Below are 23,581 nucleotides of genomic sequence, written 5' to 3'. Positions count from 1 at the left end.
CCAGTGGAATGAAGGTGGTCACACTACGTCCAGAATTAGTTTCCAATCCCTCCACGCCCTCTCCGCTTTCCCACCGCCTCAGAAACGGGACGGCTCTTCCGGAAGGGGCGGGATGACGTCATCATGTTCGCTTGCTGAGCTCGCGCCGCTCTGCAATTGGCTGGTCCGGGACGGGAGGAGTAGGCGCATGCGCTGCTTTTTAGTACCGGCGGACCCTTTGCCGCTTTTCACTCAAACGCGCTTTCGGGCGCATGAGTTTTTCTGCCCATGTTTCGGGTGGTATTTCGGCAGCTTAGGCGTTCGGTTCTGCTGGGGCCGCATAGTCGGGCCTCAGCTCTGGGAAGTCGCGGCTGGTGTAACAGTGGAGGCGACGGCGAATGGCGCCCCGGATCCCCGCGTGCCGAAGGCGGCCGCTTCTGCTTCACGACCCCCATCTTCTATGTGAATGCGGCACCGCATATCGGACACTTATACTCGGCGCTGCTGGCCGATGCCCTAGCCCGCTACCGCCGCCTCCGGGCAGCTACGCCGCCTGTTACGAGCCCCGCCGCTCCCCTCGTTCGCTTCTCCACCGGCACGGACGAGCACGGGCTGAAGATCCAGCAGGCTGCTACTGCAGCGGGCCTGACCCCGTCCGAGCTGTGTGACCGGGTGTCCGCCCAGTTCCGGGCTCTCTTCCAGGAGGCCGGCATCTCTATCACCGACTTCCTCCGCACTACGGAGGCTCGGCATCGGCGCGCAGTGCACTACTTCTGGGGGGTCCTGCACGCTCGGGGGCTGCTCTACAAGGGGCTCTACGAGGGCTGGTACTGCGCCTCTGAAGAGTGCTTCCTTCCCGAGGGTAAAGTCACCTGGCGCCCGGGCCCCGATGGGCAAAGCCACCCGGTGGCCCTGGACAGTGGGCATCCAGTCTGTTGGATGAAAGAGGAAAACTATATTTTTAGACTTTCCCAGTTTAGGGAGCCCCTCAGGCAGTGGCTTCTGGATGACCCTCAGGCCATAACTCCTGATCCTTTCCGCCACACAGTTCTTCAGTGGCTAGAGGAGGACTTGCCAGACCTCTCCGTATCTCGGGGTAATAGCCATTTGTATTGGGGCCTCCCTGTCCCTGGAGACCCAACACAGACCATCTATGTGTGGGTTGATGCCTTGGTCAATTACCTCACTGTCATAGGTTACCCTGACTCGGAGCAGGAGGCCTGGTGGCCTGCCACCCACCACATCATAGGCAAAGACATCCTTAAGTTTCATGCCATTTATTGGCCAGCTTTGCTTTTGGGGGCTGGGATGACCCCCCCTCATCGCATATATGTACATTCCCATTGGACAGTACATGGCCAGAAGATGTCCAAGAGCCTGGGAAATGTGGTTGATCCTTTGACTTGCTTGGATCAGTTTACTGTGGATGGATTTCGTTACTTCCTTCTAAGGCAAGGTGTCCCTAATTGGGACTGTGACTACTATGAAAAGAAAGTAGTGAAGTTACTTGATGCTGAGCTGGCAGATGCACTGGGGGGGCTCCTCAATCGATGTACTGCCACTAGCCTAAATCCTACAGGGACCTTCCCAGTATTCAGCACCTCCTGTTTCCCTTCCATGGAGGGTATAATGGCAGCTCCCACAAAAGCCCAACCAGAGGACTATGCTTTGGTGAAGGCAGTGTCAGCTTTACCCCTTCAAGTGGAGAGCTACTATGAGAATTTTCAGATCTACAAGGCTTTGGAGGCAGTATCCACTTGTGTCAGGCAAACCAATGGCTTTGTCCAGCGGAATGCACCTTGGAAGCTTAATAGGGAAAATTTGGCTGATGCTCAGTGGCTGGACACAGTGCTTCATGTGACACTAGAGTGTCTTCGAGTCTTTGGACTATTGCTTCAGCCAGTTACCCCAGCACTTGCTGACAAGCTCCTTTCCAGGCTGGGTATCTCAGAAACTGAGAGGGGCCTTCAGAACATATGCTTCCTTCCTCGATATTATGGGCAGCCTTGTCCCTTTGAAGGGAGAAGACTAGGACCTGACACTGGACTCTTGTTCCCAAGACTGGACAAATCTAGGGCCCGGTTGGCAAAAATTCACAGTACTTAGATGTAGATTTTTAAAAGCTGTGTTTTAAAAGTTATGAAAACATCCCTAATGTGTTCTAGAAAGTTGGGTGGATAGTTTCTCAAATGACTCCTCCAGGGGGTTAAGAAGTATGATGTGGAGCTAGTACCTGGTTGAGGGAGTTTATATTAGTTGAGGTACCTAGTTCCTGTATTTTCTAATTCCCTGAATTACTAACCACTTTCTTTAGTATTGGTAACTTGATTATGGGATAGGGAGGAGTGGGGAGATAAAAGAGAGTTGCTAGTACTTTACCCTTAATTGTTCCACCCCTTGAGCCACGGCCAACATTTCTGACTAAATAAATTGAAATTGGTAATTATTTCCTCAGACTACCTCACCCCTTTTTGGATCCCTGGGACTTCAGTCCTTGTCAGGCAAAATCGCTAAATGTTTTCTAAGCTAGATGTTCAGAATTCAAACATCCTTAGTTGCTCTTCCAAACAAAAGTGAAATATTAATTAATCTTTTTGACTTTTTGCATTTCTATTTTTTGGCTCCTCTAGTAGTCTCAAAATGATTTAACCCCAAATTCCTTATACAGTCTTTTCTCATTTCCTAATATTCCCTCTTTACCTAGTATCCTCTCTTCTCCAGTTCATTTTTTGAACAACTTAAAAGTTACGGTTTACATTCTAAACTGTGGTAGCCATTTTTTTGGTTATTAGATCTGAAATAAAGGTCTATTTACATTTGTGCAGGATAATCCCTTACTTGAATAAATTTACTTTCAAATGGTTTATCTCTGTTTATCATGTTTATCTTGCTCACAAAGTGGCTAAGTAAGCCTGTTGGAGCTGAGAGCAAAGGGATCTTGGACTACGTTTTGGTTGTAGACATGTACTATATTGGTCTCTCTGAAGTACCACTAGCACTACCCATCTACCCATTTCTGTAGCACTTTCCTGCTAGGATCCTCCTACCACTGCAGTAATCAGTGTGCTTGAAATACTGATTAAGTGGTACAGTGGATACTGTTGGTTTTGGAGACAGGAACACCTGAATGCAAATCTTGAGCATCCCCAATCCCTGAATATTTTTTTTTCCCATTGAGCTGCATGAAGGGCTTCCAACATTTTAAAGATGGCATCATATCAGGTGTACAGACTTAGTTTCTAGGGAACTCTTTGAGGGGCACTAACTGATATGAATGAGTGCAGTTGTGTGACCTTGGGCAGGTTACTTCTTTTCAAGTCTCAACATGACCTCCTAGGCCCTTTTGAGTGCTAAAGCTCAGTCCTTTGATCCCGAGTTTTATGGTAGGTTGATAGTTTTACTTGACCTACCTGGGACCTTGTCCAGTGACCACTAGATGTTTCAATTTAGGCAGTGGGTTGAATGAAACTTTTATTAATTGGAAGTTATCTAATTATTCACATTGACATAACTGCTTAAATATACTGATATAATGTGCAAATGTGAGCTCTCATTATCTTTGCAGTTAACTGGCATTGTAATCCATCTCTCAAACGAAACAGGCCTGCATTAGAAAATGGCTGGCATGTAGGAATCTTTTGGTGGAAGGGCTTGAGGTGCTTGATGAAAGAAAATGAGGTACTTCTTAAGAAACAGAAAAAAAAATTTGTGTCATCAGAACTCTGGAGAGGCATGGTAGTGGGTTAAAAAGTATCAAACTTGAAATCACTTGAGTTTGAATCTTTGCTCTGCCACTTAATATATGTGTAACCTTTGGCAAGGTCTCCAGGTGTCAGTTCCAGGGGATTGGTTCAGCTTTTTCCCTGTGGGACAGGTTGGTTATGTTAGAAGGGGTTTGGGTGAATCAGAGAATACTGTAGTGGTGCTCATTGGATATAGCTGTGAATTAAGATGTATGTAAACTAGTCAGCAATGGGTTGTTATCCCAGTTCCAATTCAATCTAACTAGCATTTACTAAGTGAGGACTATGTGTAAAGAACTGAAGCTCCAAAGAGATTGGGACTGGTCCTATGACTTTATTGATATTGGGAACTTATCAATAGAGGAACTCCCTCTCCCAGTGCATATCAGCACTTTCATGACCCTTTAAAAAAAGACTAAGGTATGCAGGGCACAGAGAGGTTAAATTAATTACCAAGAGTGATACAACCATTGTGAGTCAGAGACAGAGCTGGAACTTAGGTTTTCCTATCTTTGAGGCCAGTTCTCTGTGCATGACACCATGTTGCATCAGAAGGCTATAGAGACAGAAACAAAATATTTTCTGCATTCAAGGAGTAGAACACTGGGGTCAAATAGAAACATCCCTGCAGGGCACATACTGATTCAGAAAATCACAAATTAACATTAAGCTGTACTGCATATATTTATTTTGTTAAATATTTTCCAATTACATTTTAATCTGGTTTTTGCTGTAGCACTTGGAAGTTTTGTTGACTGGAATTTGCTAGCTGGTGGTACCTCTGCTGTATAAAGCATGCAATGTGGTAGAACAAGATAGATGGCCTTAGAGTCAGGAGACCTGGGTGTTAGTGCCAATGCTGTTTAAAAAACAAAACCAAAAAACCCCAGCAACTAAAAAAACTCCCCAACAGCCCATCCCTAAACCCAACCATGCTCTCCTCCCCTTACTCCATAAGAAACTGAGAAACTCAGCAAGTCAAATAATTTGATCTTGTTTGGTCTCAGTTTTCTCATCTGTAAAATGAGGCGGCTAGCAGAAAAGATCTCTTAAGTCCCTTCACACATTAAATTTCTTACAGGTCAATTGGATTTTGCTACAACCATATAATAGAAGAGGTTATTATAAGAAAAACAACAATAAGTGGTATATCTGAGTATTTTAGATCCATTGCCTGACTAATTTTAAGCCTTCATGACTCCCTTTGAAGCCATAGCCACCTAACCAGTAGGGCTGAATACACCTTCATGAGGCTGCCTTGTAACCCTGAAAAAATACCGTGCTAGACCCACTCAAAAAACTATAGCAGCATGCAATTACTGGAATCCAGAAGGGATAACACACTAAGAAACTCAAAAAGAGTAAAGAGTCTTGGAGCCTTGGCATGGATAATTACACAAGAGTTTAAATCAGACCAAGCAAACTAGTCATAAATGTCATCTCTCCTTTTAGTTATTTCCTTGTGGAAAGGCATTTTCTAACTACATGAAAATGGTACACCATTAAAATGTACAAAACTGTGGTGTCTGGGGATTTGAGAGGTACTAATATGAGCAAGTGTAGTGTTTGGCAAACACTTTCATATTTTACCTTTCTAGGCATTAGTTTACTCATATAAAATGAGAGAGTTGGACTAGATGACCTTTCTGATTCCTTCAAGCTCGAAAACTACAAACTACCAAGTAAAGGGACCAAATGTTCCCCTTGCTCTGCCTTGTGCTTTTTATCTCTTGCTGGGTACAACTTGTCCTGAGGGAAGATGGCAATGGGCCAGGCTGGTTGCCTGTAAATGCCCCAAAGCAAATGAATGCCATCTCTGCCAGCACAAAGCAACTCGTACCTTCTGTTACCAGTCCAACATCCCAACTGGGAAGCGGAGAACCTCCAGTGCAAAGAGAAACAACCATCTTTTGACCTCAGGCCTTCTACCTCCCATTTGCCTGTACCTTGAGGGAAGAGGAAAGTTGATGGAGAATGGGCCTTCTTTCTCCTTCTGTGCAAGTTCAACTTCCATCTCCTGCTGAGCCTTTTTCTTGCCTAATTTCCATCCTTTGGAAGGAAGAGTAATAGTGAAGCACAGCTTCCCACCTCATACTGTTATTTATTGCTGGCCAGATCACTCCTGGGAAAGGTTTGGCACCTTCCACTCTCATACTTCCATACAATCTTCTATTCTCATACCTCCAATATACCTTTCCCATTTCGGTGATTCAAGAGAACCCCTGTAGATCATCAAACCCCATTCCTCAGCCCACCTTTCCACCATTTTATTTCTTATTCCTAATCCTCTTCCCAAAGTTTCTTTTTTTTTTCCCAACCAAACCTCACCCATTGTGCCCTCTGAAATGCCTGTTACACAGGCAATAAACTCCCCTTCAACCAAAATCTTTTACTTTCCCACTCTTTCCCTCTATTAGCTAATACTGAAACATGCCCACCCCCCCCTCCCTCAGATGACACTGCTTCCCTGGCTACCTTTTCCAGAACTAGCTTGAAATTTTACTCCTTCTTGGCTCACTGGTTGAAGTAAGGCTGTTGGAATACTCTTTGTTCTCCATTTCAAAGTTTTCCCCCTACCTCCATCACACAATAACTTTTGTTCCTTTGAGGTTCATGCTATTCATATCTAACATCCAATCAAAATCCTGGTAGCTGTTTTCTATGGACCCCTGGGTCACTCTCTTCCTTTCCTCAATGAATTTAGTATAAGGCTCACAATTTTTCTTTCCTCCCCAACTTCTGCCCTCATATTAAGAGACTTCAACCTATATAAATTAGCCCTTAAATTATAAGACCATTCAGTTCCTCAACCTACTCACCTTTCATGAGCTACTCATCTACCTCATATCAGCCACACACACAGACATACCTTTAATCTTGCCATCACCCACAAACGTATCACCTCCATGTTCAAGAATTTTGAAACTTCCTTATCTGACCATAACCTTTTGGCTTTTCACGTCTTCCTCTGCTTCTCTTACAAGACCCAACTCTTCATCTGTATACTTTGACCTCCAATATCTTGACCCCTTCCAGGCCATCTCCCTTTATACTAGCCACTCTCTTCCTCATCTCGACTTCTTGGTGAACCGCTCTGTCAAGCTTCAGCCTTGGATCACTGCTACCATGTAAAAAAAAAATCTTTTTTTATTCAAAATTTTACAAAACCAAATGAAACAAGCATTTCTATATACAAAGAAAAAGACAGTATGCAAACAAAAACCCAAATCTCCTGTGTGTTTAGCTTACTTTTCTTCATATCCACATAATAAATCTATAGACTAGTGTCCCAGCCTCCCAGACCCTCCCTACTGTCCCACATCATAACAGATATTGCCAAGTGGCCATCATGTACATATAAATTAAATCTTTAATATTTCACCTTTCTGTTTGCTTTTTGGAGGTAACAGTTGCAGTTTATTCTTCCAGCATTAATTCTTTGGTGGTGTATAATGTTTTCCTGGTTCTATTCATTTCACTATTCATTATCTCATGTAGCTTTCCAAGTTTTTAAAAACTCAGTCTGTTCATAGTTTCTTATAGTGCAGTAGTATTTTGTCACAATCATATACTCCCTACAATTTTCTACTTTTACTGCTACACACTTGCTACTGGCCAAAGGTAAGAAAAAAATCACACAAATATTCACACTGAATCCACTACATTTATGTTACATTATCTCAACTGGGCCCACACTGCCGAGAGGCATCTTTTCCTCAGTTCATCTCCTAACCACACACATATCCATACCTCCTACCTTTCCTGGTTTTGAAGATGGCAACACCATCTTCCTAATTCCTCAGGTTTGAAATCTATCCTCAACTTTTTTTTTTAAACCCTTATCTTCCATCTCAGAAGCAATACTGTGTATTGGCTTTAAGGCAGAAGAGTGGTAAGGGCTAGGCAATGGGGGTCAAGTGACTTGCCCAGGGTCACACAGCTGGGAAGTGTCTGAGGTCAATATTTGAACCTAGAATCTCCCGTCTCTAGGCCTGGCTCTCAATCCACTGAGCTACTCCGCTGCCCCCCTCAACTTTTTACTATCCCTTACCAACCCCTTCCATATTTGATCTGTTGCTAATGCCTATAAATTTCACCTTTTCAAAATCTCTTGAATATACAGCCTCTTCTCTCCTCTGACACTGCCATCACTCTAATGTAGACCCATATCACCTCATAGTGCCTGGACCACTGCAATAAAATGCTGGTGGATCTGCCTGCCTCAAGTATCTCTCCACTCCCATCTGTTTTTCATTCATCCACCCCTTACCACACTTCTCAATAAACCGTGCTGCCTCTCTAACACTTCCAGGATCACATACAAATTTCAGTTTGCCATTCAAAGCCCTTCATAACCTATCCCTGTCCTTCTCTCCCAGACTTCTTAACACCTTTACTCTTCCTTGCCTCTTCTTTCCAGTCTTGGCTGTTCCATGGAATAAGATGGTTTCATAGTCTTCAAAGAATAAAGCTATTCCATCTAGAGCCTCTGGGCATTTTCTCTGGCTGTGCCCCAGGCCTGGAATGCTTTCCCTCCTTATCCCCATCTATTGACTTTTCCTGGTTTTAAGTCTTAACTAAAATCCCATCTTTTATAATAAGCCTTTCCCTTACATTTCTCAAATATATAGAGAACTGATCTGAATTTATAAAAATAAGAGCCATTTTCCAAATAATAAATGGTTAAAGCAGTGGTTCCCAAACTTTTTTGGCCTACTGCCCCCTTTCCAGAAAAAATATTACTTAGTGCTCCCTGGAAATTATGAAACTATTTATTGAACTCAGAATAGAATGTAATACAAAAAAAGTGTGGCCATCACCGCCCTGGAGTGCTGCAGCACCCACCAGGGGGCGGTAGCGCCCACTTTCAGAATCACTGGGTTAAAGCATTATGAACAGGCAGTTTTCTGAAGAAGAAATCAAAGCTATCTAATCACATGAAAAAAATACTCCAAATTACTCTTGATGAAAAATGCAAATTAAACAATTCTGAGGTGCCATCTCAAACCTATCAGATTGGCTAACAAAACAGAAAAAGAAAAGGGCAAATGCTGGAGGGGATGTGGGAAAATATGGATATTAATGCATTGTTGGTAGTCTAACTATTCTAGTGAACAATTTGAAACTATGCCGCCGAAAGGGCTATAAAACTGCAGACCCTCTGACCAAGCAATATCACTACTAGGTTTGTAAATGAAAAAGAAAATGTGTACAAAAATACTTATAAAGGCTTATTTTGTGGTGGCAAAGAATTGGAAATTAAGGGGATGTTCATCATCTAGGAAATGGCTGAACAAACTGTGGTATATGACTCTGATGAATGCTGTTGCACTATAAGAAATGCCTAGCAGGATGAATTCATAAAAACCTGGGGAGATTTATATGAACTGATTCAAAATGAACTGAGTAGAACCAGGAAAACACTGTGCACAATAATAGCAATATTGTAAAGACAATTGACTATGAAAGAGAGCTACTCGAATCAATACAATGATCCAAGACAATTCCAAAAGACCCATATAAGGGAAGCAGAAATTGGGTAAGGGAAAGCAGAAGCTGGCCTTATGCCAGGAGCTGATGGTGCAGAATTCTGGAACACAGAGTAAAAATAAGAGTGAGCACAAACGGTCAGTAGGGGTTCTCAGAATTCCTGTTTCTTGGACTGTCTGGAGCTGGAACTTCCTTTTTCCCTCTGAACTGAGGAGGTTTGGCTTCCTATCCCTTGAAGCTGAAGATACCAACTCTCTGGTGTTCCTGTCTGGAAAAACCCTTCATTATTTGAGATTCATCAGTGTTTCTTGCATACTGAAAGTGTTCCTAACTGCTCTGAAGATCTGTGATCGAGCTAATCTGTGTCGGTGAAGGCCAGAAGCCAACTCTGGCCTGGTCCAGCTAGGGTTGAACTTAACCATACCAGGTTCACCCTGAAGAAATTAACAGACCTGTTTATCCTACCAATTTGGGAGGATTAAATAGAGCGAGGTTAGCTAGACAGAGTTTTGGGATCTAGATAGCCAGGTCAGGGTCTCAGGGAGTATCAGGTCACAGAAGGCACCCTGTGAGGGGTTTTAGAAGATGGGCAGTTAGTGAGAACCCTTAGAGTTAGGGAATCCTATTCCTTAATCCTCCCCTTCAAGATACCTCATTTCCAAATAAATCCCTATCCTGTTTTATAAACCTGTCTGGGAGATTTTCAAGTGCACTGGTCCAGGGAGGAAAGCTCTCAGGCTTTTTTCACTGAGGATTACTGAGGAATCCAATCAACCTCAGTATCTCTATCATCAACACCATCCTTTTCATGATCCATATTTTACTCATGAAAAATATTATCTACTTCCCACTTTTTTTGTAACATGGGTTAATATAGAAGTATATTGTGTATGACTTCATATGTTGAAAAAAGCTCAATAAGCCTTTTCCATTCCTTCTTAATTCTAGTGTCTTCCCTCTGTTAATTATTTCCTATTTATCCTTTACATAGCTTGTTTGTATATATTTGTTTGCATGGTGTCTTCCCCAATAGATTGTGAGGTCCCTTAAGGGCAGGAACTGTCTTTTGCCTTTAAAAAAAGTTCCCAGCCTGGCACAACATGTTGATTTTTATTGAATTAACAACATTTAACAAAAAGCATCTACATAAAGAGGAAGATGTCTAAAAGTCACAAAGTAGATGGTACCTGTGAGTAAAGGAGACAGACTGATGCTAGTGATAAAAGGATAGATTATCATCTTTTAACATGATGATCTAATATCTTGTTATTTACTACACTGTAAACTCTACGAGGGTGTCAAGAGCTGGGTCTTATTCTGAAGCTGAATGTTGTGGAAACACCAGGTTTGTAGTCAGAAGACTTGGGTTAGACACCTGGCTATATTATTCTTAAGAAGTGTGTCCTTGGGCAAGTCACTATCTCTGTAAGCTTAAATTTCCTTATGGGCACATATTATTACATGGCTATCCCCACACTCAGGATGCCAACACCCTTTAGTAAAAGAAACATCCATGAAAGTTGGATGCTGCTCAATTCCCTATTATCCAATCATTTCTTTTTATTATCATCATCATTAAGACTAGATCCAACCTAAGTACTTCCAAACCACTACTCTTTCCCACTGTTACTAAATAGGCAACTTGATGTGGTGGAAAGCCAAAAACCTACGTTTGAATCTTGGCTGTATCACTAGATGTGTATGACCTAAGGCAAATTATTTTTCCTCTCTGAACCTGTCTGTCTTCCACAAACTTTAAAATGAGGTCATTTAACTACATGATTTTCGAGGTTCTTTCCTCTTCTACTGATCTAAGTCAGCAGTTAGGTCTTATCCTGGAATCCACACAATCCTTAAGAGTTCAAGGGGTCTATGAATTTGGATGAGAAAAAATGACATCTTTACTTCCACTAATCTACAATGGAGACTTAGCATAATATAGCATAGCATTTCCTTCAATTATTTAAAAATTTTATCCTAAGTCCATAGAGTTTGGCAGGGTTCATGATACACACAAAAAGGTGAGAACCTCTGGCTGACTATGCCTAGCTTTTATATATCAATGTGAAGTTTGGACACGCACATTACTATGGGAGCTATAAATTTGGGGTTTACAGATCTCTCCAAAATTTGATAAGAACATAATGAAACACAATGGGCAAGTCATTATCTCTTTATGCTTCAGTCTCCTAACCTGCAAAATGGAGATATTGCTTGTAGTACTCACTCCACAGGGTAAAGATTAAGAGATGATCCATGTAAAATTCTTTGCAATCCTTAAAGGGCTATATGAATGACGACTATTTGGGATGAGGCTTTTGTTGTTTTTGATGTTGAAAACTGTACCAGTCTGGCATGCATTAGACATAAAATTTGCAATATGTTTCTCTTTATTTTGCAAAGTGATTCCCCGATGGGCTTTTGTTGAATAAAAAGCCATGAAAGTTAGCCAGAGGTTGGCCTTGGACTCATACTGGCTAGATGTTCTCACCAAGGAGGTATAGTCCAAAGTTATCAGTCAGTTTTAGGGCTTGACAGAAATTGCACTCTAATTTCAATAAGTAAAATTATATTTACATTCAGGTTATTGCTGAAAGTAATTGAAATTTATATACCACTTAAAAAAAACCAAAACATTGACCTTCTGTCCAATACTACGTATTGGGTTCAAGGCAGAAGAGCAGTAAGGAGTAGGCAATGGAGGTTAAGTGACTTGCTGAGGGTCACACAAAGCTAGTAAGTGTATGAGGTCACATCTGAACCCAGAACTCCCAGGCTCTTAATCCACAGAGCCACCTAGCTGCCTCCTATATACCTTGCTTTATAAAGCACTTTCACAATAATGGTATTAAGGTACATAGTGACTATTATTCCTCATTTACAGATGAAGAATTGGGTTGTTATATGACTTATCCAGGGTCACACAGCAAATGTCAGAAGTAGGACTTGTACTTTCTCATTTTAAAATGTGTTCTTTCTATATCAACATACTGCTTTGTGATAATTCTCACTGATAAATGCATTTTTACAGAGGTAATTGCAAATGTATTAGAGCCCAGTGAAAAATTTTTAGGCAGGTAAAAAGAACTTAAATTCAGATTTAAAGCTGAGAGAGGCTTTAGAGAACTCCCCTCAACTTATAGATGAGAAAGCAGAGGTTCAAAGTAGTGAAGTCATCTGCCCAAGACCACATATAGTTAGTAAGCATCAGAGCCAAGATATGAGGCTAATTTCTCTGACTCAATCTATAATCATTTACCAAGTTCTTATGTGCCAGGCTGAATTATGCTAGGCAGTGGGATCACAAAGAATGAAACAATTCCTACTGTAATGAACGTTAAAATAAAGTTAATTACAATCCATAAAACTAATAACATTACAACTAATCTAGTACTCTTTTCATTATGTCCTAGTGTATTTCTATTATTATTTTTCAGACTGTCTCCTGATCCAAGTGTGATCAAAGATAGTTCTTTTGTCCCTTCCTTTTTCTGAACTGACAATGCCCAATGCATTCAGCTTCTCTGTAAATTCCTAATTCTGGTGCCAGGTCTAGTCACTGTTTGGATTTCTCTCTTACCACCTCAGGATAGCTTTAGACAACTGAATTCAACTGGACTATGCAAACAAGTATCCCAATGTTATGTTTCCAGGATCAAGATAAAATGAACTGAAGAAACTTAAACTCTGTTGATGGCTACAGAACCTGAAGCCTGCTCTCTCCAAGTTTGGAGCATTTAAGTGTAAAAATGGGGAAGGGGCAGTCCAGAAAAATGTTGGATGTATTTGTTTTTTTGGCTCAAATTTTTTATACGGTCAATTCCTTATTGTGCTGCTGTATCAGTGATTTAGATATTGTTTAACTTTTGCGGGGCTAAGAGAAACAGGTGGGGAAAGTAGTTTGGACATGGTTTTAAGATTATTATTATTTGTGAAGCTATTTAAACTCTAGAATCTACCACTTCTCTTTTATGTCAAATTTCTACTTCCTTGGGTACCTTGGCATATTTTTAGTTATTTCAAATATAAATTATAAGAAAAGGAGAAGTTTAACTATTAAAAATAAAACCTTATCAATGTTTAAAATTCACATTTATCTCATGAGAACACAATGAAATATTCAAAATTTTTATTGGAATTAACCTTTTAGTTACAAAACCAGAATTTTATTAGGTTACAAACTATAGAAACGTTGTTTTTCATTACTGTATTACATACATACAGTTTTAATACAAATGAGCTATGTATTCAATTATGCTAAAGAATCATCTATTTACTAACAACCTAAGTTCTATGAATTTATTAAACATTTATTGCTATACACTTATGATATCTTTCCTAATAAGCCTGCAGTAACCACATTAAATGCCCCTGGACTCCATTTATTAACAAAGCAAAACATCTACCCCATTAGCTAACATGTTGCATACCAGACAATACTTGATAAATTGTGTCACACGACAGTTTAGTCATGTTCTAACTTCACAAAATTAAATATTTAGAAACCTTATTATGAATCACATGAAGAGCACTCATAGTTATATTTAATTGATCCATTTATTATGAAATGTAGCCATTTTGATGGACATAGGCTACATTATAAAGTATGATGAAAACCTAAGTCTATGGCATTCTTTTAAGCTATTATTTAAAATATATTTTAAAAAATGAATTATAATATCAAAAGGTTCACTAAGTGCATGCTAACTTGGAAGGCCAAAAAGACCTGTACCTTTATATTGTGTCTTAAATAAATTATTTAGAACTCTGTTTAAAATGTGAGCAACACATTCTTACAGCTAGCTAGGCATGATGGGTGCTTATCACATTTCGACTTTTTTTTTTTTTTTTTGTACGGTAGGTTATGGCTTGCTGACAGGATCATCAGACTAATTCATCATAAAAATGACCTATCTATCATATTTTGAATTTATTTTAAAAATTACTTGCTAAAGGTTCTTTCCTTCACTTAAATAGGAGCTGTCATAAAGTGAAGAAAGCTTCAATCCAGGTGAGCTGAAATTACTGCACTAACTTACTTTAATACTTAACTGTCTATGAAACTATTTTTTAGAGAAGGTGCATCCTTAAAACTCCCTACATCTTTTCATCTAAAATACAGAAAATATTTAAGTCATGTGTTCTGGTTGATTTTTATTAAATTACTGGAATGTGATTAATTAAATCAAATTGTGATAGCAAAAGTTACCATATTTAGGAAGCCTATTTTGGTATTCAAAGTCATTAAGTACAGAGAAAAATAAAATATATACCAAATTATAGAAAACACATGAATACTGGTTAATTGAATGGAATTTAATGGTTGTATTTTCATGACACTTTCTAAACATTTGAAAAGAATGATTTCCTGTTCAAATGTAAGAAAATATTATTAAATATGATCATTATGACATTGCTTGACCTAGTACATAAAAATAGTTGGTAATTAATAATCAAAATTCAAAAGAGCATTTTCCCTCCATAAAAGTATCTGGAGTATTATTGTTCATAGTCTTAAAAATCAATTGTCTTATTTTCAGATGTAAATGATGCCCTTAAAATTAATTAAGTCTGCTAGCTCAAAAGGGTGCATAATATTTTTATCTTTTTTTATGGCTCACGGAGACTATCTTGTGGAGCCAACATTGATTTTACTTAAATCAGCTCTGGGGCAAAACAATCCCTATGTAGCTAAACGAATAAATTAGGAAGTATAATTTTTCCTCTAGATCTTTGACAGACATAGAATATAAATATTGAAAATATTGCTTTAAGCCAAGGGGAGCAATAATCCCAATCCAGCAGAAATTTACCGAGGTAGATATGTCCAAGTATTAATAACCAAGACTTTTAATAGTCATTTTCCAAAGAGAGGGACACATTAGGTTGAAAGGCAGAAAAATGCATATTCTTAAGAAAAGATGCAGCTACATACAACATTAGAAAGTTAAAGGGTAGCTTTTTAGTGGAATGGCATTGTCAGGATTTTAAGTATTAGAATGAAGATTTAGTTCTAAGAAAATAAAAACTTTTATTTTTTTAAACCAAAATGTAGTGACTAAATTTACTTTCTGGCATAAATGTAATTTTATGAAGCAGAAAAGGTTATTAAATTGTAGAGCTCTAACAAATATTAACTATTTTTAAAAATTCCAAATTCTTAATGTTCAAGAACCCTACCTATTCACAAGAATTTTATCTAGCTCCCTTTACTTATTATTAATTTCTTTGATTTGGTACAAATGTTGAAATATATTCCAAATACCTTGAAAAGTTCCTTAAAGTTCTAATGAATGTATTTCAAATTATTTTTTGTCCTTTAAACTGAAGTGGTTTCTTTGAAGCACAAAGAATAATTTGTAGCAATACTTTATATATTAATTTAACCTTCCCTTCATATACAATTCATTGTTTCTGAATCATATAAGGACTAAGAATGAGGATTAGTAGTTAGTCCCTTTAACTTAAAATTCTATATATATATATATAATATGGTCATTTTTATTATGACTTGTAATGAAAAAGGCACTGCTACTTAAAATAAAGCTAACACATTGATCTGTAAAATAGTTAAAGTTGCTTTCTGATACATTGGGATATGGTACATCATTTGTAAAATGCAAAATTACAGAAATTAAGTATGACAATTTTCCAACAAATACTCTGCTGACTTCCTTTTTAAGATTTGTTTTGTTACTTTTTTTGTGTGCATTCATGAATTTTCAAAGATTCTCAGTCCTTTTAAAATTTATACAGTTGGAGGAAAAAAGTATTATGTTATTCTCATAAAACTGAATGAAAATAATGAATCCATGGAAATATTTGGGTTTTTCCAGATAATACCATCCCTGATATACATTTAAAATAACAGCACAATTGTTCAAGAAATTAGAAAATACTTCAAATGTAAAATATTTTTGGAATACAATTACTATTGGACCTCTATAATTTACAACATTTTCAGAACCTACATGCCTTGGTAAATACTGAATAAGTTTGAATTGTGAAAAAGGACTAAAACTTATCCTGAAAATACCAGACAAATGGAATAAATATACTGTTTCATGATATTTTGAATAAGGCTCTAATATCAGAACACAAGACTTTCTACATAGGATATTGTTTTCACAAATAATTACAGTAAAGGAAAACATGTACACAGAGATGGAGTGGCTTCAGGATGTGCCAAAATATGCTCTAACATTCCTTATATTGCTAAATTTTAGTGTTCAACTAAAGTATATTAATCCCAAAACATTAAGGTGACATCCCCAACAAATTATACATATCAATAGACAGTTTATCATGCTATGAGAAAAGGGGTAATAATAGAAAGAAGATAAAAAGCTGTCCTAAATTACAATAATTGGGCAATCATCTTTTGGAATTTTTGTTTTACAAAAATAACAAATAACTTTTTGTATGAAATTTTTATTCCTAACTCAACAAAAGTGCAAAAATGCCGTAGGTCTTAGAGTGGACAGAAAATTACAATATAGTTGAGAATGTTTGATTCAGCATATAATGTAATATAATTCCATTAAGTGCTAGATTGAATTTTAAATAAAACAATTTCAATATTACTAATTTATATAACTATTTTTGCATACTGCCCACTCTATAAGAACCCAATTTCCTTTAAGAGGAAGGTAATATTTTCTCTAAGGACAGCTGAGAAGAAGTACCTAAATGGATGTAAAAAAAAGTTTAAAGTCACTTTGACATTTAAAAAAATTAGGTCTTTCATACCATATTAATAGATAATCCTGACTTCTATTTTAAAAAGATTAAATACAGAATTCAGTGTTTTTTAAAATTCAAGGCTTATTTATTTTTTTTAAACTAGAAGCCTCACAAACTAAGACATGAAAGCAAAGAACGGTGGATGAGTTACTTTGAATAAATATATATTCTCTCTCAATATTATATATATGAAAATATATATAAAGTGAATGTTTAAACCTGCAGAGATACCAGGAAACACTTATGTTTCATATATCAATGACAAGAGGATGAGTAATAAATATGCATATATTATTAACCATATTTTAAGAATAATGTCAGCTTTGGCCATGGAATATAGTAGGAAACAAATGGTCATCACCTGACAGACTATTAAAATTCTTAATATAAATTATTTAAAACATGTATTTGATAAGAATTCAAATTACAAATGGAAAGTATTAGGTATTTTAGCAAAAATATTTAAAATATATTAGATAAAACATATATAAAAACTAAATACAGTGAAGCTGAAATAAAATGAGAATGAGTAAACATTTTCTATATCAAGTTATGGCCTTCTTGAGCCTTGCCTATCTTACAAACAGTTTGCCTTAACTGCTTTAATATATTTTACATACACTGTAGATGTATCTATACAATGTAAAACATCTGGAGAAAAAACTGAGAAATTTAATCTAGATGTTTCTAAAGTATCTGGATGTTGGAGTCATGTAGACAAAATATCCAGATGACTGAATTTTTACTTTTTAGCCTAGACAAGTGCTGTCTTTAGCTACAGCTTCTGTTATCCTTATCAGATAAGTCTGTTACCATAAATGTGTATGAATTAATAAAGGAAACCATGATTTTTATCCTGCACCTCTAATGTTCTGAGGGATGAACTGCAAGATTCCTTTTATTCCCTTTACAAAAAGCAAAGACACTTTTAACTTAGGCATATTCATTAAACTCAGTACCAAACCACATATTCAGCTAGTAACTATGTAGTGTTTGGTATAATAGTTAGCCAAGATTTTACTTAACAGAATCAGTAGAAGAAGGTGGAGTAAGAATTGAATCTTCTGCTCTGAATTCTTTCCTAGGATGAAAGTGAGGGCTTCGGGTATATCGAGGTTTCAGTCCCACAGATGAAGTTTGAGAAAAGCTTCTTCTCACAGAATGTAACCTTGGTTCCTATCATGATATTAAAAATACATATAAGGATTTTCCAGTCTATGCGTGTTAGAACAATATAATTTGTACATAGTGAACTCAAAAATGAAAAGTGAACATTTCACATATTGTCTTTGGGAGGAGCAGGAAGTGAGTGGATGTCCTTTGACTTTATTGGTATGATCAGAGTTTTCTTGTAGAAACTATGTTTACCAATACAGATCAACAAGTCATTTCCAAGTAATTTGTTCATGATCATATAGGCTAGTATGTCAGAGGCAGAACTTGAACCTAGGACTTCCTTCCAGGACCTTTCATTCACTGTACCATCTTGCCTGTCATTTTATGTGATATATATAAGTTAAGTCAGATCACTTAGAAAAAAAACTATCAAATATTTCAGACCATCTGAGTAATGAGTTAGCAGAGTGGTGTACGATATGTAATCTAAATGATAGGTTCTTAAATTTATTTGCCTCCACTGAGGGCTGGCACAGAGAATTCTTTGCTTGGGAAAAGCTTTGGATCGTGACTATATACTAAATAGATGATAAATAGAAGAGAAAGGGACCTACATGTCTAGAAATAAAAATAAGACATTCTGAAATCCAATAATTTGCCCAGGCTATTACCATTTTTCTGAGATCAGGTATTTGTGGACCTCAAAAGGCATATTGGTAGTAGTAGGGCCCAATATCTTCTATATTTCTGAAAGGTCAGGAACACTATTTAAGTGGTACCCCAATAAAAGCAACTTCCAAAACCCTAGTGAATAAACAACAATAATTTACAAAATGATATTTCTGAAGTATTTTAGAAGTGAAAATAATTCTAAAAGTAATTCATTTATGTTTAATGAAAATTGATATAGTAGAGGATGTGGAATCTATTATTTAAATTAGTAAAGCAAAGTAATTTATCTGTCGAAAAAGACATTGGTTAATTGCAAAAACTGATGTAATTTCTAGCATTTTTGCAAAGAAACCATCGTATGGACATTGCTGAAATTGTCTGTCATATGTTAAAGATGTTCAATAAATTTAAAAGGTTAAGTTTTAAGCAAAAGACCAAAAAATAATGATTGCTTTATTCTGGAGTATCTATTAGAGGCAAATAACTTTCTGCCCAAAAAGGTTTGCAAATTGTGTAGTTTTCTGGAAAACCCATTCATGTATCAGGACTACATAGCAGTTTTTAACCAGAAAAGATACACATTTAAAGAAGTCTCTGTTTATACTGGTTATCTAACCAAAATAAGTTTTGCATATTAAATTAATGTTTCATAAAATTTAAAAATTTTCTATGAAAAATTGCCACAGTTCCATTAAAATGAACACAACACAGTTATGTTCAACCACACACTTCAGAATTGTGAGGAATGTATTATGATTTGATGTTTATAATAAAAATTATTTTGGTGCTATTTTTTCTCAATGCCATGTCTTCTAAAACAAAATTTTCATGTGGTTGGATTTAATAATGTCAAAAAGGATAATCTACCAATGTGGTGATGAGGAACTATAATAATAATTATTAATATTAATAATACCATTAATATTAATAATAATTATTATAAGCAATTATTATAACTTAAAAGAAAATAATCTCTCGCAATTTCAAATTTTATGGATCTCAAAAGTCAGATAAATAACAATGCTGCTAGCTTCTCAATAAGGAGACTAGAAAAGGAGATGAAAAAACTGACTTAAAGAGGTGTTTATATGTATGCATGTATACATATGTATATATGTATATGCCTTCAGAAATTGAAGGGATATGTAACTGTGGCACATCTCCAAAAAGAATTAAAGGGTAGACATAGGGAAACAGTCTAAAAAAGCCTTTTCATTTCTAGGAGAGGGAAAAATCTGAGTATTTCTAGAGGAATAAAGAGATATTAGAAGTCCTTTTTCATAGCCAGTTGTCCTTATACGTTGTTTTGCATTAGAAGACTGATATTAGTAAGATTTTGGCAGAATTTTGTAGTAAATTAATTTTAATTCAACATTACCAACCATCTTCTGTGCACTGGGTGCAAGCTTACATTTTCTGAGGAAGGGAAATCCTGCATGTAGCCAAGTACATATACTACAAATACAAAGTGAACAACTTAATGGCCAACCCTAGAAACAATTTTCTCCCCTTTACTCTAACTGTGGATACTGGTATCCATTACCAAAGGCAACAATTACTTGATAATTACATTAATTCAACTTCCTCCATTTTTACATATTTTTGAATCTTTCAATTATTATTTCAATAATATCTCTAGCTATGAAATTTTCAAATGTTCTTATGCTTGTAACCACTTTCTAATATTTAAGAGATGAGAATATTCTCATGACTTGGTGAATTAGTCCTTGGTGACATAAAAAATGAAATCCCAAGATACTATCTTTCTTAGGCTTTTTTTTTTAAACCCTTAACTTCTGTGTATTGGCTCCTAGGTAGAAGAGTGGTAAGGGTGGGCAATAGGGGTCAAGTGACTTGCCCAGGATCACACAGCTGGGAAGTGTCTGAGGCCAGATTTGAACCTAGGACTTCCTGTCTCTAGGCCTGGCTCTCAATCCACTGAGCAACCCAGCTGCCCCTTTCTTAGGCATTTTAACCACCTTGATAGGGCCTCACTATATCTAAGTCAATTTAAGTCAGCAGAATGACTGTGGTCTTCATTAGGAAAAGCTTATCTTCCAAAATAAGTTGATAGTCTTTTGTATTCTTTTCCCTTGTTAAGCCAAATGTTAAGTATTGTGTTTAATTTAGGATAGACATAGATAAACTGGAAAGTTTCTATAGTGGGGCAAGAAGGATGATGAAGGGTCTTGAATCCATGTCATATAGGGATAAGAATTTGGGATGTTTAACCTGAAGAAGACAGGTTTCAGGTGGTACATGTTAAATAACAAAAAAAAAAAAGAAAGATTGGCATGTACGATTAGGAATAAGACTATCTGGCCAAGGTAAGAACAAGGAACAATAGGTAGAAGCTAAAAAAAGGCAAATTTAGGCCTGATGACAGAAAAACCTTCCTAACAGTGAGTGTCTCCAAAGTAGATTGGGCTGCCTCAAGTTCTCACTTATGAGAGGTTTCTTGTGCAGAGTGGACAATTACTTGTTGGGTGTGGCCCCATGAGGATTCTTTTTTTGGGAATGAAGTGGATCACGTGGCTGTTGAAGTCTTCCTCCAGTTCTAAGCATTTATGATTATATACATTACAATACAAGCAGAAGACCTAGGTTCAAGTACTGTCTATGATAAATATGAGGTAGGTGATCTTGGCCAAATCTCTCACCCATTCAGGGACCTCGGGCAACTCTTTCAGACTCTTTTAAGTTGAAAAGCAGGTTTGGATCTGCATTGGTAGAAGGAGTTTCCTCATCAGGAGTTCCTTATACCTATCAAAACATTGTTCTAATTTTTTAAAAAAACCATATAGAATAGTACAAAGAATGTTGGATTATGGGGACATGAAAACCCAGATTACCAGGCAAGATGGTGGTCCAATGGATGGAGTGCTGGGCCAGGAGTTAGGAAGTCCCAAGTTTAGATGTGGCCTCAGACAGTTATTTAGTTGTGTGATCCTGAACAAGTCTCTTAACCTCTGCCTACCTGTTCCAACTGTAAAATGAGGATGACAACAGCTACCTATTGTTTGGAGAATCAAATAAGATAATTTGAAAGTGCTTAGTATAGTACCCATTACATAATAAGAGCTTAATAAATGCTTGTACCCTTCCTTTCTTAGATCAGGGTATTGGTTTTGAGTTTAATACATAACAGATATCTAACTTTAAATAAATCATGTAGCCTGTATTAAATGGGGATATCTACTCTACCTGCCTATCTCAAAAACTATTGTAAAAAATCAAAATAACTAATGTCTATGAAGGTATTCCAAACTAAAATGGAATGCAGGAAACACGACTGTTTAACTGTCCTGTAATAATATAGTAGGTCACACTATAATAGTTTAGTCAGTTTTTTTTAAACCCTTAATGTCCGAGGCCGGATTTGAACGTAGGACCTCCCTTCTTTAGGCCTGACTCTCAATCCACTGAGCTATCCAGCTGTCCCAGTTTAGTCAGTTTTTGAAGCATAAAATTAAAGAAAAATAAATAACACTAATACTATTATAGCCTTTAAGTACTTAATTCTTTTATCATGAGCAGGAAAACTGATTTTGGAAACTTATACACCAAATTTAATCACATTCATTGAACAAACATTTATAAAATACATCTTATGTGCTTGACTATGCTAAAGAAAAAATCAAGGCTTTAATATGCAAAATTTCTATCCACAAGAAGTCTAGTTTATTTTACGAGAGAGAAATACATACATGTGTAGTGAGGGTTGTAGTACATTAGAGAATGTTGAGCCTAAACTTTGGCCACTTTCAGAGATAGAGCTCAGTACTCTATGGAGGATGTATTCCAGTCCAACTTCTGATACGTTTGAATAGAACAAAAAACTGATGTGATTAATGCATAAGAGAAATATAAGACAAAGTTTTTGAAAAGATGAAGAATGATTATTTCTGCCTGGAGATCAAAGAAACCAAGTAAAGTTTCACAGGGTGGTATTTTAATTGGACTTCAAAGGATAGGTAAGATTCTAATAGGTAGAGATGGAGGGGTAGAAGGAAGAACATTCCAGATACAGGTAAAGGCATGGACAAAGGCAAGTTTGGAGTCAAGAAAAATATATTATGTGGTTTGACTAGAGCATAAGGTATGTGAAGAGCAGGGTATTTTAAGATAATATATGTGGGAACCAAATCAAGTATAGAGTGTCCCAAAGCAAATGTATTTTGTGTATTAGGAAGATTAATATGGAAACAAAGTGGTGTACTAGGCTTGGAGTCAGGAAGAGGTGAGGTGAAATCCTATACTTACTTCCTGTGTAATCCTACATGAGTAACTTCTCCTCTCTGAGTTTTCCTCATTTGTAAAGTGAGGATGATATGAGCACCTATCTTACCAGCTAGGTTCAAATGAGTGAAGATGCTTTTCAAACATTAAATATAAGTGTTAAAAAAGGAACCCTACATTTGGAGTCACAGGACCTTAAGATTTGGATATTTGGCTCTCCTACTTACAATGTGTGTAACAAATAACTTTACTTCTTTGGACTTCAATTTACTCATGTGTAAAATGAGGGTGTTGAATTAGATGACTTTATAAGCCTAATTCTACATTGTATGATTTGATAGAAACAGGGAGAGAACCTGGAATAGAATGGTAGCAGTCGGAATGGAAAAGAAGGGAGATAAGTGACAAGAATTGTTAGGTAGGACTGACAAGATCTCTGACTGTATATGTTGGGGTGGAAGACAAAGAAAGAATAAAGATGGCTCCAAGTTTTTGAGCCTGACTGGAAAAATAGTGGAAGGTTGAGTGAGCTGCATAGGCAAATTTACTAAGATCTTGAAATTAATTACATTTGTAGAATGGATATTTTTATCTTTTTC

At 37.0% G+C, this 23,581-nt stretch overlaps 2 protein-coding genes across 2 annotated transcripts in view; one reads left to right on the top strand and one right to left on the bottom strand.

The window, feature by feature from the left end:
• The first annotated feature begins 267 nt into the window (after positions 1–267).
• MARS2 (methionyl-tRNA synthetase 2, mitochondrial) lies at positions 268–2,843 on the top strand. Its single transcript, XM_044666432.1, has one exon. It carries the CDS (start codon positions 268–270, stop codon positions 2,083–2,085), a length of 1,818 nt encoding a protein of 605 aa, XP_044522367.1. The 3' UTR covers positions 2,086–2,843.
• Positions 2,844–17,972: 15,129 nt separating this feature from the next.
• BOLL (boule homolog, RNA binding protein) overlaps positions 17,973–23,581 on the bottom strand; it is a 66,594-nt gene continuing 60,985 nt past the window's right edge. Inside the window, exon 11 of the mRNA XM_044669064.1 lies at positions 17,973–18,131. Coding sequence (XP_044524999.1) covers positions 17,973–18,131 — 159 coding nt within the window. The remainder of the gene's footprint in view (positions 18,132–23,581) is intronic.

Source organism: Gracilinanus agilis, chromosome 3, assembly GCF_016433145.1.
Source record: "Gracilinanus agilis isolate LMUSP501 chromosome 3, AgileGrace, whole genome shotgun sequence".
In the NCBI taxonomy this organism is placed as follows: domain Eukaryota; kingdom Metazoa; phylum Chordata; class Mammalia; order Didelphimorphia; family Didelphidae; genus Gracilinanus; species Gracilinanus agilis.
This window is presented reverse-complemented; position numbering and strand designations above follow the sequence as displayed.

Excerpts from the sequence above, each read along its gene's own strand:
- MARS2 (XM_044666432.1), top strand. The coding sequence starts at position 268 with ATGTTTCGGGTGGTATTTCGGCAGCTTAGGCGTTCGGTTCTGCTGGGG.